The sequence below is a fragment of the Chlorocebus sabaeus genome, chromosome 21, assembly GCF_047675955.1.
Source record: "Chlorocebus sabaeus isolate Y175 chromosome 21, mChlSab1.0.hap1, whole genome shotgun sequence".
Taxonomy (NCBI): domain Eukaryota; kingdom Metazoa; phylum Chordata; class Mammalia; order Primates; family Cercopithecidae; genus Chlorocebus; species Chlorocebus sabaeus.
The window spans coordinates 75254130-75270918 of record NC_132924.1 but is presented as its reverse complement, the minus strand read 5'-3'; the positions used below and the strand labels follow the sequence as shown (position 1 = coordinate 75270918).

Sequence of the window (16789 nt, the reverse complement as noted above, 5' to 3'; positions counted from 1 at the left end):
TCTTTCTCTTTTCTTTCTTTCCTTCTTTCTCTCTCTCTCTCTCTCTTTCTTTCTTTTTCTTTTCTCTTTTTTTCTTTCTCTTTCTTTTCTTTCTCTGTCTTTCTTTTCTTTCTGCTAGAGGTGAATCATACCTCTAGCAGGGTAGGGGGACAGAACCATCCAAGCATAATTATTTTCTTGGTGTGTTTGAATCAATTTTTTGAAGCAAAATATATCAATATATAGGGATATATTCAATATTATGTATTTCAAGTGCTTAAGTACAAAGCTGTGAATGAAAGTGTGTTTGTCAGGGGAACAATGTTATTATTAACATACACTTGAAGATACATTTTGAAAATAATTGCAATCTACATAATTATTTGTCACCAGTGTACACTGCCATGGGGGACGCTATCTAGTCTAAAATTACAGAGTCGAAAAGATAGTGATGATGGTCCCATCATGTGGGTTCGTCCAGGAGAACAAATGATCCCTGTGGCTGATATGCCAAAGTCACCTTTCAAAAGGAAAAGGTATGTTGTATACACATTTTTATTGGAGGAGATGAGTGTTTGTATGTTGGGGTGTATATGTTAGTTCAAAATTGGAGGAAGAAGGAAGGCAAAGTTTAGACCATAATTGGGATATAAATTTAAAAATAGTGATACATGCTAATATAATTTGTTATAAAACCTAAAATGTAAATAGGGCATGAGAAATGTAGGCAAATGACAAGAAATCGTAATGATGAATGGAAAAAATGTCATAAAATATAAACTATTTTAGAATAGATTTAATAATATTCAGAACCTGTGCTAAAAAGACTAAAACATTTTGTGGAGGATATAAAATAAGATCAGAACAAATGGAAAGCCTTACTGTGTTCTGGATTGGATAAAAATAATAGTTCTTTAAATTTTTTTTGCATTTCAATTGGACTAACACTTCCATTCCTGGATAAAATGATTTTAAAATTCATAAGGAAGTAAATTTTTCAGTGAAAGAGAAGATAAGTGAGGGGGAGCTTATGATACAGGATATTAAAAGTTACTATAAAGTTCAAATAGATCATTGGAATAAGAGTCCAGAAATAGATCTAAGTATATTGGGAACTTAATATATGAGATAGGTGGGAAGAGGAAGATGTATTTAATGAATAATGCTGGCATATTTGGCTCTCATAAAAACAAAGGCGGCAGAGCCCCTACAAGAAGTAAATTAGAGAATTAAGCATCACAGATAAAACAGTTAAAATATTAGAATAAAATTGTTTAAGCCTGGAGGAGACCTTCCTAAGCAAGACCAAACAATGCAATGACAATAGTATTTGGGAGGGAAGTGACATCAACAATGAAGTTCAAAATTATGATAGACTGGACTAAAACATTTGGAACTCATGACAGACTAAAGTTAATGTCTAAAGAGCATTCTCAAGTGTAAACAACCGAGTAGAAAAATAGACCTCAGGCAGTTAAGTTTATTTTAAAAGAACTATGAGATATTTTTATTCATTATATTGGCAAAAATTATTAATATAGCAATAATATTATAGGCTGGTAGGTATGTGAAGAAACAATTTTTTATATATATATATTTTTTTTTTTTTTTTTTTTTTTGAGACAGAGTCTGGCTCTGTCACCCAGGCTGGAGTGCAGTTGCCGGATCTCAGCTCACTGCAAGCTCCGCCTCCCGGGTTTACGCCATTCTCCTGCCTCAGCCTCCCGAGTAGCTGGGACTACAGGCGCCGCCACCACGCCCGGCTAGTTTTTTGTATTTTTTAGTAGAGACGGGGTTTCACCGTGTTAGCCAGGATGGTCTCGATCTCCTGACCTCGTGATCCGCCCGTCTCGGCCTCCCAAAGTGCTGGGATTACAGGCTTGAGCCACCGCACCCGGCCTTTTATATATTGTTGACTGGAGGATGAGCTGCTGTAATTTTGTGAAAGTAATCCAGCAATAGATCATAAAATTTAACATAAAACTCTTTGATCTAGCACTCCTACTTTTGGGAATCTATCCCAAGAAATAAAAACACGAAAGGTAAATAAATTTGTGGTAAGAAAAACGTTTTAAAAGGGTCCGAATGACTGTCAACAGGGGAATGGTTGAATAGATTTCATACATTCTTATTAAAGAGTATAGTGAGGCCAGGTGCAGTGGCTCACGCCTGTAATCCCAGCACTTTGGGAGGCTGGGGCGGGGAGGATAGGGGTTTTACCATGTTGGCCAGGATGGTCTTGATCTCTTGACCTCTTGCCTGAGGTCAGGAGTTCGAGATCAGCCTGGCCAACATGAGGAAACCCCGTCTCTACTAAAAATACAAAAATTAGCTCAGCGTGGTGGCACATGCCTGTAATCCCAGCTACTCAGGAGGCTGAGGCAGGAGAATTGCTTGAGCCTGGGAGATAAAGGTTGCAGTGAGCCCAGATCGTGTCACTGCACTCCAGCCTGGCCTATAGAGCGAGACTCTGTTTCAGAAAAAGAGAGTATAGTGAAATAAGCCAGGTGCAGTGGCTCTTTTATGTAATCCTAGCACTTTGGGAGGCCAAGGTGGGAGGATAACTTGAATCCCAAGAGTTCAGGACCAGCATGAGCAACATAGTGAGATGCTGCCTCTACAAAATAAAAAAATAAAAAAAATTTAACCAGTGTGGTGGCACATGTCTGTAGCCCTAGCTACTTGGAAGGCTGAGTCAAGGACTCCTTGAGCCCGAGTTTGAGGCTGCAGTAAGCTATGAGTATATCAGTGCACTCCAGCCTGGGTGACAGAACCAGACCCTGTCTCTTAAAAAAAAAAAAAAAAAAAAAAAAGGCAAAATAGTTAAAGTTTTAAAAAATGTCTTGATCTGGATGGATATTCATGACACTTGAAAACAGCCAAATGTAGTGTAATGTATCTAGTATGATTTTGTCTTTATCCAAAGAAATAAATAACAATCCTCCTATGTGTGATTGTGTATTTATGTGAGTACAGAGAAAAGTGTGGAGAAAATGTATTTGTACATTAGGGTAACGTCAGTTGGAATGGATGGAGATGATGCTAGGAGAGATTATAGCCTTTTGTTTTTTTTGTTTGTGAGACTGAGTCTTGTTCTGTCACCGGGCTAGAGTGCAGTGGCACAGTCTAGCCTCACTGCAACCTCCGCATCCCGGGTTCAAGAGATTCTCCTGCCTCAGCCTCCCGAATAGCTGGGGCTACAGGCACGTGCCACCACACCCAGCTAATTCTTGTATTTTTAGTAGAGATGGGGTTTCATCATGTTGGCCAGGATGGTCTTGATCTCTTGACCTCATGATCCTCCTGCCTCAGCCTCCTGAAGTGCACAGGTGTGAGCCACCGCGCCCGTCCTGATTATAGTTTTTTCTTTAGATACCTAAAGGTGGTTTTACTGGTTACAGTGATAAAAAGTTAAAAAGAAAATGGGGAAAAAGTCATTGAGTAAACTCTGGGTTGCATGATGGCAGGGACTTTATTGGGTTTGTTACTAATGTGTCTCTAACACCTAAACACAGTGTCTGGTGCTTAATATTTATTGGATGAATAAAATTTGACAGGTTAATTTATAAGTTAGTAGTAAATGGTAAAATTGGTGTGTTCCTCAGTGATTCTTTTTTTTTTTTTTTTTCTTTTTTGAGGCGGAGTCTAGCTCTGTCACCCAGGCTGGAGTGCAGTGGTATAATCTCAGCTCACTGCAACCTCTGCCTCCGCGGTTCAAGTGATTCTCCTGCCTCAGCCTCCTGAGTAGCTGGGATTATAGGTGTGCACCACCATACCCTGCTCATTTTTGTATTTTTAATAGAGACAGGATTTTGCCGTTTGGGCCAGGCTGGTCTCAAACTCCTAACCTCAGGTGATCCACCCGCCTCGGCCTCCCAAAGTGCTAGGATTATAAGCGTGAGCCACTGTGCCTGGCCCCCTCAGTAATTCTTAATTTTTTTTTTTTTGAATGTATGGATCATTTTGAGAATCTGAAAGTCTTTTCTCAGAACAATACAGATAAATACAAACTTTTAGATGTAATTTAAAGGGGTTCAGCACTACCTTGAGGAACTTCCGTTCACCTCAGGGTATACAAGCCACGGTATATGCGATAATAGTTTAACAAAAACAGTGTCAGGCATTGTGCCAAGTGCTATATAGTCTTAATTCATTAGACTGTGGTATTTATGCAACTAAATTTGTGGGTTTGAGAACCTGTTAGGTTTCCAGAGGAAGCAACACCATCTGGCATTCTGACACATGTAGAACATTAATCACGAAGAGCTAAAAAAAAAAAAAAACACCATTTTATGTGTATGTGTAATAAGACTGTAATGCAGAGGTGCACACAGAGTAGTTAAATAATAGAGATTAAGGGTGGGAAAGTAGAGAACCAGTTAGGAAGAGTGAGCCCTGGGAAGACAGACAAGGATGAGAGGAGACAATTATGATGAGATACAGATTATGATGAGATACAGATTATGATATAATTATGATGAGATACAACTCTGATGAGATACAGAGTTGCATCTGGAAGAAACAAAAACCATAGAGGAAGATACATAAAATGATGAATCTCAGCCAGAGAAATTCTTCTTACCCTTTCCTTGCTTACAGCAAAATTGGAGAGGTTTCAGCAATGAGTGAGGCTAAGTAGGCAGCAACTTCTGTATGCATATGCCTTCTAGAAGGAAAGTGGTAGAGGACAGGGCCATTGGGAAATGGCTGTCTTCCAAGACAGAGTTAAGGTTTTCCTTTCTACTTCCAATAAACCATGTATATTTTGTGGAAGCACTTATTGCTGGGTGTTTTATTGCTAAATCTATTTCTTTGATCCTTCCCTCACTAGACAGACTATAAACTCCCACGAGAGTAGGGTCCTCTTCTGTCTTATTTGCTATTGTCTTATTCACTGGCCCCAGTTCCTAGATAGTACCTAGCACATAGTATGTGTCTTATTAATATTGAATTAATGCATTTTTAAAAGTTGCCTGTTTGTTTCAGATATATATCTGTCTATCTTGTGTTACCCAAGAGATTTGAGTGGGGGCATGGTACCAAAGCCCCAGGTAAAGATTCTGTGTATAGGGAAACTTAGGTAAACAACACCATTTGTAATTTAATTTTTTATCCGTGTATTTCCTTACAACTTACTTTTATGAAGGTATATTAGAAAAATGAGGGTATTGTATGTGTGTTTTTGTTTGTTCTTGTTCATTTTAAAGATAGAATTTGATTTGAGAGCAGATTTAATATCTTTTTGTCTGAATTATGTGATTATTGAATGTTTGATGGCAATTAAGTGTCACTATATAAATGTAATTTTCTTTTTTAAAAAAACAGAACTACCAATGAAATAAAAAATCTTCAGTACCTACCTCGAACAAGTGAGCCCCGTGAGATGCTCTTTGAAGACAGGACAAGAGCTCATGCAGATCATATAGGACAAGGTTTTGAACGACAGACTACAGCTGCTGTTGGAGTGCTGAAGGCTGTGCACTGTGGAGAGTGGTATGTATAACTACTGCTATTTTAATCAAAGAATTTCTTGGCTTCTACAATTTTTCTTGGAAAATCTTAGTCACTCCTCCTTACTGTGAGAAAAAAGTTGCATTTTTTACCTGTATTTGGATATCTTAATTGTATAATTGTACTAAAGATTTTAAATTGCTAGAATTTGGCTGGGCAGGGTGGCTCACACCCGTAATCCCAGCACTTTGGGAGGCTGAGGTGGGTGGATCACGAAGTCAGGAGATCAAGACCAGCCTGGCCAATATGGTGAAACCCTGTCTCTACTAAAAATACAAAAATTAGCCAGGCATGGTGGCGCATGCCTGTAGTCCCAGCTACTCGAGAGGCTGAGGCAGGAGAAACGCTTGAACCCAGGAGACTGAGGGTGCAGTGAGCCGAGATCACGCCACTGCACTCCAGCCTGGGTGACAGAGCAAGACTCTGTCTCAAACAAAAACAAAAACAAATAAATTGCCAGAATCTAGGTTTAAACATTTGGGTTAACTGAAATAATTAATTTCATGTTCTAAGTGACGTAGATGTGAAAAAAAATTAAGGTAAAAAGAAAACTAAGGCTTACCTGGTGCATACTGTATGCCTGTTTACAAATGTCATTTAAATTTTTCTCAACTACGTTTTGCTCCATATTTATCACATAAGGAAACTGAGGCTCAGGGCTGTCAAACAATTTTTTTTTTACAGTCATATAGTTAGTAAATGGTACAGCAGAGACTGATTTCAATCTGATTCCATACTGTTCTGTTTTCTCTTCCTCCTGCTTTTCTGTACCCTTTCTGAGGTTTGGTTTCTCTTTATTATGTATTTGCTTTTCCATATTCTTTTTTTTCCAGCTTTGCTTACAAGTTTCACTTTGAATATTTTTACAGATTAAAAAATGGATTATTCTTTTTAATATACTTGAGATGTCATCTCATACATTGTTACTTTCCATTTATTAAATGGATAAAACATATAAAGCAAAGTTACTGTAATTTTGCGGCTGGGTGTGATGGCTCACGCCTGTAATTCCAGCACTTTGGGAGGCCAAGGCGGGTGGATCACCTAAGGTCAGGAGTTTGAGACCAGCCTGGACAACATGGTGAAAACCTCATCTCTAGTAAACATATGAAAATTAAGCCGGGCATGATGGCTCACGCCTGTAATCCCAGCACTTTGGGAGGCTGAGGCGGACAGATCGCGAGGTCAGGAGATCAAGACCATCCTGGTTAACACGGTGAAACCCCGTCTCTACTAAAAATACAAAAAATTAGCCGGGGGTGGTGGCAGGCACCTGTAGTCCCAGCTACTCGGGAGGCTGAGGCAGGAGAATGGCCTGAACCCAGGAGGTGGAGATTGCAGTGAGCCGAGCTCACACCACTGCACTCCAGCCTGGGCTATAGAGCAAGACTCTGTCTCAAAAAAAACCCCAAAAAAACGAAAATTAGCTGGGGCCAGGCGTAGTGGTTCACACCTGTAATCCCAGCACTTTGGGAGGCTGAGGTGGGAAGATCACGAGGTCAGGAGTTCAAGACCAGCCTGACCAACATGGTGAAACCCCATCTCTGCTAAAAATACACACACACACACACACACACACACACACACACACAAATTAGGCGGTCATGGTGGCACGTGCCTGTAATCCCAGCTACTGAGGAGGCTGAGAATTGCTTGAACCCAGGAGGCAGAGGGTGCAGTGAGCCGAGATGGTGCCACTGCACTTCAGCCCGGGCGACAAGAGCAAAACTCTGTCCCGCCACCAAAAAAAAATAATTTTGCTTGCTTAGATTTTTGTTTTCCAAAATCGAGTATTGTTTAGGTATGAAATGTGAGTTGGAATATGCTATTTTGCTTATTAGAACCATTTAAATTTTTTTTTTTTCCTCCCCCAAGAGACAGGGCCTCACTCTGTTGCCCAGCCTGTAGTTCAGTGGTGCTGTCATGGCTCACAGCAGCCTTGACCTCTTGGGCTGAAGCAAGCCTCCTGCCTCAGCCTCCTGAGTAGCTAGGACTACAGCCACACACCACCACATCTATAAATTAAGAATAATTAAGTCAACTTTGTTGCTAGTGAATGTGGTTCACGTCTTTTATAGTCTTACTTATTTTTGTCTACTTGTTAATTTGCAACTTTAATACTGGATTTGTCTTTTTCCTGTCAGTTTTTCTAGTTTTTGCTCTATTTTTTCTTTTGTGACAGTTTTATCAAGCCATGATCACATACCATACAATTCACCCATTTAAAGTGTACATACAGTTGAATAGTTTTTAGTATATTCACAGAGTTGTGCAACCACCACCAAAATGATAGAACATATGATAGAACATTTTCATCACCTCACAAAGGAACCACAGCCTTTAGCCATCACCTCCCCAATCCTCCATCCTCCATCCTCCATCCTCCCAGCCCTAGGCAAGCACTAATTTACTTTCTGTCAGTAGGTATATGTCTGTTCTTAACATCTAATATAAATGGAATCACATAACGTGGTCTTTTGTGATTAGCTTCTTTCACTTAGCATAGTGTTTTGAAGGTTGTTCCATATAGTTTGAAGCTGTGTTCTTAGGCAAGTACACATTTAGAATTGTTATTCTTGATAAATTGACTTATTTTTTCATTATAAACTGCCCTTTTTATCCTTGATAATATTCCTTGTCCTGAAACTTTGTTAATACAGCCAATTCAGCCGCCTTATGATTTGTATTTACATGCTGTATCTTTTCCCATTCTTTTTCTTTTAACTTATGTCTATATTATTGTTACATGTAGATAGATACATAGTTGAGTCTTACTTTTTTTAACCCAGTGACAATCTTTTGTCTTTTAATTGGAGTATTTAGATTATTTATATTTAATAGAAATATTAGTAAATTTGATTTTAAATTTACCTTCTTGCTTTTTCCAATTTGCTTCTTTATTCCTTTTTTACTCATTTTCTTGTCATATTTAAGCATTCCATTTTACCTCCATGATTTGGTTAGTAGCTTATAGCACTGTGGGTTTTTTTTTTTTTGTTTTTTGTTTTTTTTAAATTTCATTGTTGTCAACTTACCACAATCTACCTTCAAATAATATTAGACTTCTTTATGTAATGTGTAAGAATCTTTCAATAGTATACTTCCAGTTATTCCCTCCCCTTCACATTTCTGGCCTTTGTGCTAATTGTCTTGTATTTTACTTTACATATGCTATAAACCCCACCATGTATGTTATTACTGTTGCTTTAAAGAATCATTTCTAAAGATATTTCTTTAAATGAGAATAAAACCTCTTTCATATTTATCGTTAGGTGTGCTATACATTCCTTTTCATAGATCTACATTTTCATTTAAGTATCATTTTCCTTCCGCCTGAAGAAATTCCTTTAGCAGTCTTTGTTATGCTGGTTTTCCGGTGACAGATTCTCTCAGCTTTTGTTTATTTGAACACGTTTTTATTTCACATTTTTGGAGGATATTTTTGGTGGGTATAGAATTCTAGATTGACTTTTTCTTTTAGTACTTTAAAAGTAGTCCGTTCTCTTCAGGCTTGCATTGCCTTTGATAAGAAGTCTATGATCATTCTTATCTTTCTTTCTCTGTATATAAATGTATTACATGATTCTCAGATTTTCTTTTCTATCACTGGTTTTTAGAAATTTAGTTATGATTTGCCTTCATATGATTTTTTTTAATGTTGTTTGGAATTTTATTCCAAAATCCATTTTTTAGCATCTCTGTAAAAATGTATTTATATATTCCTAATTAATTGAAGAATTTGAGAATTTTTTAGAATTATATTTAAAGGCACGAGTAACCTCAGCAAACACCAAGTTTATTATATTGGTACTTTTCTAATGAAATCTTTTAATTTATAAAGTTACTTAAGAGTTTTATGCATCAGTATAGTTATATGTATCTTCTATGGAAAGAAAATACTCCCTTTTCCTCATATTTACTTCTAATTTTTATGTAGTATTTTCAACTTTAGCACTTAAATGTATGAAGCATTAATCTTATTCTTCAAATAGAACACTAAATTTTCTTGGTTTATACAGTTTACCAATTCAGATCATTTCGATTTTCCAAACTCTTGTGACAAATATTTATACAAAATGAAGTCAGTTTTTAATCTCTGTCTAGGTTGAAAGTCATGGTGTTGGCCCTTTCTTTAAATGTGTGAAATGGCTTTCCAATTAACAGTTTATTTGTAAGACAGTACTATGGTATTGACCATAAACCATTTTTGCTTTGAGTTTAATAAGAGCTCAAGAGAGTGAAACATTTATGGCAGATTCTTGTTATCTCATTTTCTTTTTTAGGCCTGATCAACCCCGTATAACCAAAGATGTAATTTGTTTTCATGCTGAAGATTTCTTAGAAGTAGTTCAACGAATGCAGTTAGATTTACATGAACCTCCACTGTCCCAGGTATTTTTAATACACTTACTGTCTTACACTTACTGGTTTAGTTTTTATTATGAAGAGTCTTACTTGTATTGTTTTATTATTTTTTAGTGTGTCCAATGGGTTGATGATGCAAAACTGAATCAACTGAGGAGGGAAGGCATTCGCTATGCCAGGATTCAGCTATATGATAATGACATTTATTTTATTCCAAGGAATGTTGTTCATCAGTTCAAGACAGTTTCAGCTGTATGCAGTTTAGCATGGCACATTCGGCTCAAATTATATCACTCAGAGGAGGACACTTCTCAGAATACAGCTACTCATGAAACAGGCACATCATCAGATTCCACATCATCTGTTCTTGGACCTGACACTGACAACATGGTTTGTGCTGTAAGCAAAGCCTCCTTGGATTCTGTTTTTTCAGATAAACTTCACTCTAAATATGAATTACAGCAGATTAAACATGAACCTGTTGCATCTGTAAGAATCAAGGAAGAACCTGTGAATGTTAATATTCCTGAAAAGACTAGAGCACTGAATAATATGGATGGCAAGAATGTTAAAGCAAAATTGGATCATGTTCAATTTACAGAATTTAAGATTGACGTGGATTCTAAATTTGAAAATAGCAACAAAGATTTAAAGGAAGAATTGTGCCCTGGAAATCTAAGTCTAGTTGATATAAGGCAACACAGTTCAGCACATTCAAATCAAGATAAAAAAGACGATGACATTTTGTGCTAAATTTGCATATAGCATCTAAAATCCTTTTTTAAAAAAATTTAATAATGTAATAAAGATTCATGAATTCTGAAAGCAAGCCAAGGACTTGCTCCTGTATCTGTTACAAAACATTGTTTATGTAGCTTTGTAACATTCCTCAGTGCCTGTCCATAACTGTGAAGTATTAAGCACTTAGGGCCAGATGCACTGTAAACATTGCAGGTTTAAACATAAAGGAGTCTTTAAAAAAAAATCATTTACGTTGGAATTTTAGGTTTTAGAATAGAGCTGACCTTAACATATATATAAATATATATATATTTTGTAATATGAGCCAGAATTCTTTTTCAACAATTTAAAGCTTTTCCATAGAGCTTATTTATATCGTTTTTTTTTCATTTTAAATGTGTCAGCACTGTAGTGTAAATAGCTTTTAAAATATCTTTTTAGTGTGATTTATACTGAAATGTGAGCCACTTAATAAAGGTTCATATTAATAAATATGTTTTCTGTTGAGTCTGCAAAGACAAACTGACAATTCATTTAAGTCATTTGTTTGATATGATTCTCCGTTGGTATATCCATTTAGTGTGGTATTGGAGTGCAAATGTACATAAGTCAAATCTACATATTTAAATTCCCCACGCTGTGCTGGCCTTTTTTTTTTTTTTTTTTTTTTTTTGGTATGGAGTCTCATTCTGTCACCAGGCTGGAGTACAGTAGTGCAATCTTGGCTCACTGCAACCTCTGCCTCTCAGGTTCAAGTGATTCTCCTGCCTCAGCCTCCCGAGTAGCTGGGACTACAGGCATGTGCCACCACACCCAGCTAATTTTTTTATTTTTAATAGAGATGGGGTTTCATCATGTTGGCCAGGATCGTCTTGATCTCTTGACTTTGTGATCTGCCCGCCTTGGCCTCCCAAAGTGCTGGGATTGCAGGCATGAGCCACAGTGCCTAGCCTGTGCAGGCATTTTTAACAACCAAGACTCAAGAAAGTATGCATCTGTGTGTGTGTGAATGTATATATGTATATCATATTTGCATAATTTTCTTAAATTGCTGAATAAGGTGAATATGTAAAATTCCTTAGCCCTTCTCCCCAGAATACATTGAAAAATTTTTATATTAAACTATTAAGAAAGCGGTGTAGGTAATAGAAACAGTTTTAGAAAGTTGGGAGAAACAAGGTATGTTAATGATAACAAAGCCTTCTAACTAATGAAGTTACGTGGCCAGATTACATAGCCTACCATAGATTTTTTTTGGTTATGTATGGAGTGATAAGAAGTATAGAGAATTTTCTTACTAATAAGTACCTTTACTAAGTAATAGCTGAGTATAAAATCTTAGGTTACAGAAAGCTTAATTGTGAGCAATTAAAATCCTTTTACATTTTTCTTGCAGAATGGGAGAAAAATATGGCAAATACAAAACTGTAAAATAAGGGCAATGACAATGACTCAACTGCCATGTACAGAGATGTAATTAACAAAATAGTTTGTGGTACCTCATCTCTCTCAGGATCCCCTCCCTACCCTAGCAAGGCAAACAACTTGGAATACTTCCTTTTCAAAAGAAGTTCTAGACATTAAATTGAGGTGGGAGACAGATTGCCAGTGCCTAACTACAGATGAGTAAAACAGACTCTTTAATGATAGACTCACTATTTGACACTGCTTCCACTATTGTAATTAAAAGTCAGACAGAAGTCTTTGATGTATGTGTTGCTGTAAGAAACTTTGCTCATTGCAGATCTATTTTGTTTGTTTTTGGTATTATTCTGGGCGCATACTTTGGTTGATGACTTTCAGTTGGGGTTCTTTGTGCTGCCTTTTGGGTTACTGTTGGTATTTCCATCTATAGTACCCATCAAAACTGCTCATATTTCTGGTTAGGGTGAAGCCATTTAGGAAGAAGCATTTTACCAGAACAAATAAAAGTTAATTGCAGCAATGATGTCAGTTCTGGCCCCTAGATTAATAAAAGGACAGGCAAATATCATAGGAAATTTTCATGGTTTGTAGGAAATCAGTGTTTGCAACATAGGAAGTTTCATGGGATAGGGAAGGTATAAATCAAGATAGTAAGAGTTTTGTTTTATATGTCATTGTCTTACCGTGCTCCCCACCTATTTAATCTTCTGTTTTAAGCTAAATTTATGGATTTGCACCTACCTTTTTGAGTGACAAAAGTTCTTAACAAACCAGTATTGAGAAATAAGAAGGGATGTGATTAAAATGGTTTTCTGTTTCTCTTTAAAGTTGAAGAACGATATATTTAACAAGAGATGTGTTTTATTTCCAATTTTCCAGTAGCATATATGTAGATGCATTGAGGTCATATTGTGAGAAAATGTCTTTAGGGTATCCCTCCAAAATATGAGTCTTAAACTTTTTAACTTAAAGGAAGGCATATCTAATAACAACCATAGTGGTTGCTTTTAGGTATAGTTTCCTATATAACCTATAGTCGACTTATCTATAATATGAAAATTAAATTGTTTTAAAATGCATACATCGGCCGGGCACGGTGGCTCACGCCTGTAATCCCAGCACTTTGGGAGGTCGAGGCGGGCGGATCACAAGGTCAGGAGTTTGAGACCAGTCTGGCCAACATGGTGAAACCCCGTCTCTACTAAAAATACAAAAAAATTAGCTGGGCCTGGTGGTGTGCGCCTGTAATCCCAGCTACTCGGGAGGCTGAGGCAGGGGAATTGCTTGAACCAGGGAGGTGGAGGTTGCAGTGAGCCACGATCGCGCCACTGACCTCCAGCCTGGGCAACAGAATGAGACTCCGTCTCAAAAAAAAACAAAAAAAACCATACATCTCTGAATGTAAAGTATAAATCAGTGGGCTCAAGATTTGCAGGTATAGCCTTGTTATTGCCTTCAATAATGCTTATGTTCCTTGTCTTACGGGTTATAATTTTCAGATCCTCTTCAGATACAATCTGAGAACTTGTTGACTACCTTTGTTACATTTAAAAATTTTCTATTTTAATATTGCATTATATTAATGGTTTTATAGTTAGTACATTCCAGTTCTTTATCTGAAGAATATTGCTTTTATTTCCAGTTTCTTGGACCAGAACAATAAACTACGTAAGACATAGTTTCTATATGGTCATATACTATATAGAATAAAGAATTATTATGTAAATTATTAAATGGGTATACAGACCTTTACATAAAAACTAAGGTACCTCAGTGGAATCTGCTATAGTGCTTCCCCCTCCCCACCCCTCCATTTTGTTTATAACCTTTTAGCTATCTAAATAATACATATTCCATACTCAGGTTAGCTGGTTAGCTAGCAAAAGAATTAACATTTGTGATATTTACTTGCAAACTTTACTGAAGCCATATTCATTATCTTCTTTGTCACCAAGGCTGTTGACCTTAAATAAACATTAAGTTGATCTTGCACAACACTATATATGTGTGTGTGCATGTGCCTGTTTCTGTGTACATTTGTGGGAAATAATTATGTTTGTTTCCACATGTATTCATTTTTAATCCATTCTGTAACTTTTCCGGGGTGGGTGTGGTCATTGAGGGTAGGGAAGGTTTTATATTTTAAGTTGTCGTTAAGGTATTTCATTAGTGTTCCTGAGTGTAAAACAGTTTTTTCCCAAATACTTATGGCAGATAAGAGCATTTTTGTAAATAATAAATTAGCACCGTTTGGATTAAATTTGCATTCAGTTGTTTTTTAGACAGGTTCATTGTCATGTAAAGCAAATATCTCAAAATTTATTTTACATTTAGCAAAGGTGCAAGATTGTTTTTGGAGTTTGAGAGATATTTTCCTTGTCTTCCATCTTTCAATAAATACTAAAATTGATAACCACAATCTTTTTACTTTTGTAATTATTTTCTTAAAATTGACATTTTAATCTTGTCAACTTCAAAAGTTCTTTTCTGTCTTCAGTAGAAACCATAAAATCTTGAATTGACTCCAATTTGAAAATCTTTTTTTTTACTCTTAAAGCTAACTCTCAAAAGTTGACTTACGCCAACAGAGACAGATATTGAGGATTATCTTAAAAAGGTCACTAAACCAGGTATGGGTGCTGGGAATGGTACGATAAATACCTCTCTTGTCCCACTAGACGTAACGATTGGGAAGACAAAAGTGCCATTCTTTTCAAAATACTTTTAGACTGCATGATGGGTTTTAGGTGTGGTAGAATAGATCTTACTCTTTCTCTTACTTGATGTAACTACATTTATATGTAAACACAATTTTACTGGTTTTAGACTGCATTGCCTGTTTTATGAAAGAGTCATGTTTGAGGTTTGGCACTAACAGTACACTTCAGATATGATAATTAAGGGGACAACTCAGGAGAGCTTGTAAGTCCTTTTGTCTTCTATCCTGGCTTTTCTTTTCTTTCTGTAACCCAGTACATACTACAGATGAAAATCATTGCTTTTTAGAACATCAAGCACACACAGCCTAAAAACAAAGCTGTCTTTTCCTTGTAGCTTTATGGGTGTTGTATAGCAGTCATATCTCTGCTGAGAGCGGGGAAGGGAGGGGAAAACATCCTGCACTTCAGGTTATCTTCCCTTCCAGCTCTTCTTGGACTTCAGACCCAATCAGGGAATATGAATGAGCTGAGAACAAAATATGGGCTGGGCGAGTAGAATTTATGTTAACTAGAAATTAAAATTTGTAACTTGTATGTTTAATTACTGTGAACTGCCTACCAAGAACTGCACTGTGAACATGTGAGAACTCTGGATCATTCTGTACATTTTGAAATTTAGAACTTACGCATCTATGTTGTTAGAATGTTAAATCTACACTTTTCTGTAAAGTTCACTGCTGTTGTGCTACTTAAGACTACTAAGTGTACAGTCAGAGGCAAATCAGTATTATAGTCGCACAGCCTGGCCAACATGGCAAAATCCCATCTCTACTAAAAATATAAAACTTAGCCGGGCATGGTGACACGCACCTGTAATCCCAGCTACTCAGGAGGCTGAGGCAGGAGAATCGCTTGAACCCGGGAGGCGGAGGTTGCAGTGAGCTGAGATCGTGCCATTGCACTCCAGCATGGGTGACAGAGCAAGACTCAGTCTCAAAACAAACAACAAACAATATTATAGTCACAAATGTTGTGTAATAGTTGAGAAACTTCTTTGGACAGACAGTTTGATCCCCCTGCCCCGCCAACCCAAAGTTTTTTCTTGAAATTTTATTTGTCAACTAAGCCAGATTTTTACCTGCCTCTACCTCAAATCTGTTGTTTTTAAAAATACCTTTATCTTTAAGTCTGGCTTTTGTTAATGCTCTTGTTCCGTCTTTCTTCCTAAGTTCTTGGGAATTTCTGTCTGCCTTCACTTCCTCATCTTACATTTATTCCTCATTTCACTACAGTTTCATTTAAATCCTCACATGTATGTTGAAATGGTTTTCTCAAAAGTTACCTTTTGACTGCCAAATCCAGTGGCTGCACTTTTTTTTTTGAGATGGAGTCTGGCACGATCCTGGCTCACTGCAAGCTCTGCCTCCCGGGTTCACGCCATTCTCCTGCCTCAGCCTCCTGAGTAGCTGGGACTACAGGCGCCCTCTACCACGCCCAGGTAATTTTTTGTATTTGTAGCAGAGACGTGGTTTCACCGTGTTAGCCAGGATGGGCTCGATCTCCTGACCTCATGATCTGCCCACCTGGGCCTCCCAAAGTGCTGGGATTACAGATGTGTGCCTGCTGCACTTCTTAGTATTTCTATTTGACCCTTGCAGCACTATCATTTTACTCCTAAAACTCTTTATGACCTGTTCTTTTCATGTTGTGTTTCAGTTTCTTTGGAAGGATTCTTTTGCCTGTCTGCCACTATTTAAGGCAGTCTTCATGGTCTTTCCTTTAGGCCTCTACAGTCTGTCCCTGAGCTACCTTCATGATCCCACAACTTCAGTCAGCCTGGTTTTTCACTTTAGTTCTAATGATCCATATGGTCAAATCTAAATTCTTTTTTGCCTTGCCCTCAAGCATTAGCTGTTTCTTTCCTCCCAATTTGGTTATTGTCATCACTTCCTTCATAATCACCTTAATTTGACTTTTCTCTTTTCCTATGTCCTTTTGTTTTGTTTTGTTTTGTTTTGTTTTTTGAGACAGAGTCTCCGTTGCCCAGGCTAGAGTGCAGTGACATGGTATTGGCTCACCACAACCCCTGCCTCCTGGGTTAAAGCGAT

The 16789-nt window shown here is 37.3% G+C and overlaps 1 protein-coding gene across 1 annotated transcript in view; it reads left to right on the top strand.

Annotated features, from left to right (window-relative positions):
• RSBN1L (round spermatid basic protein 1 like) overlaps positions 1 to 14440 on the top strand; it is an 80395-nt gene extending 65955 nt beyond the window's left edge. The window contains exons 5-8 of the mRNA XM_007982397.3: positions 373 to 515; positions 5305 to 5472; positions 9774 to 9882; positions 9970 to 14440. Of these exons, the coding sequence (XP_007980588.3) occupies positions 373 to 515; positions 5305 to 5472; positions 9774 to 9882; positions 9970 to 10608 (1059 nt within the window). The 3' untranslated portion in view covers positions 10609 to 14440. The remainder of the gene's footprint in view (positions 1 to 372; positions 516 to 5304; positions 5473 to 9773; positions 9883 to 9969) is intronic.
• The last annotated feature ends 2349 nt before the right edge of the window (positions 14441 to 16789 follow it).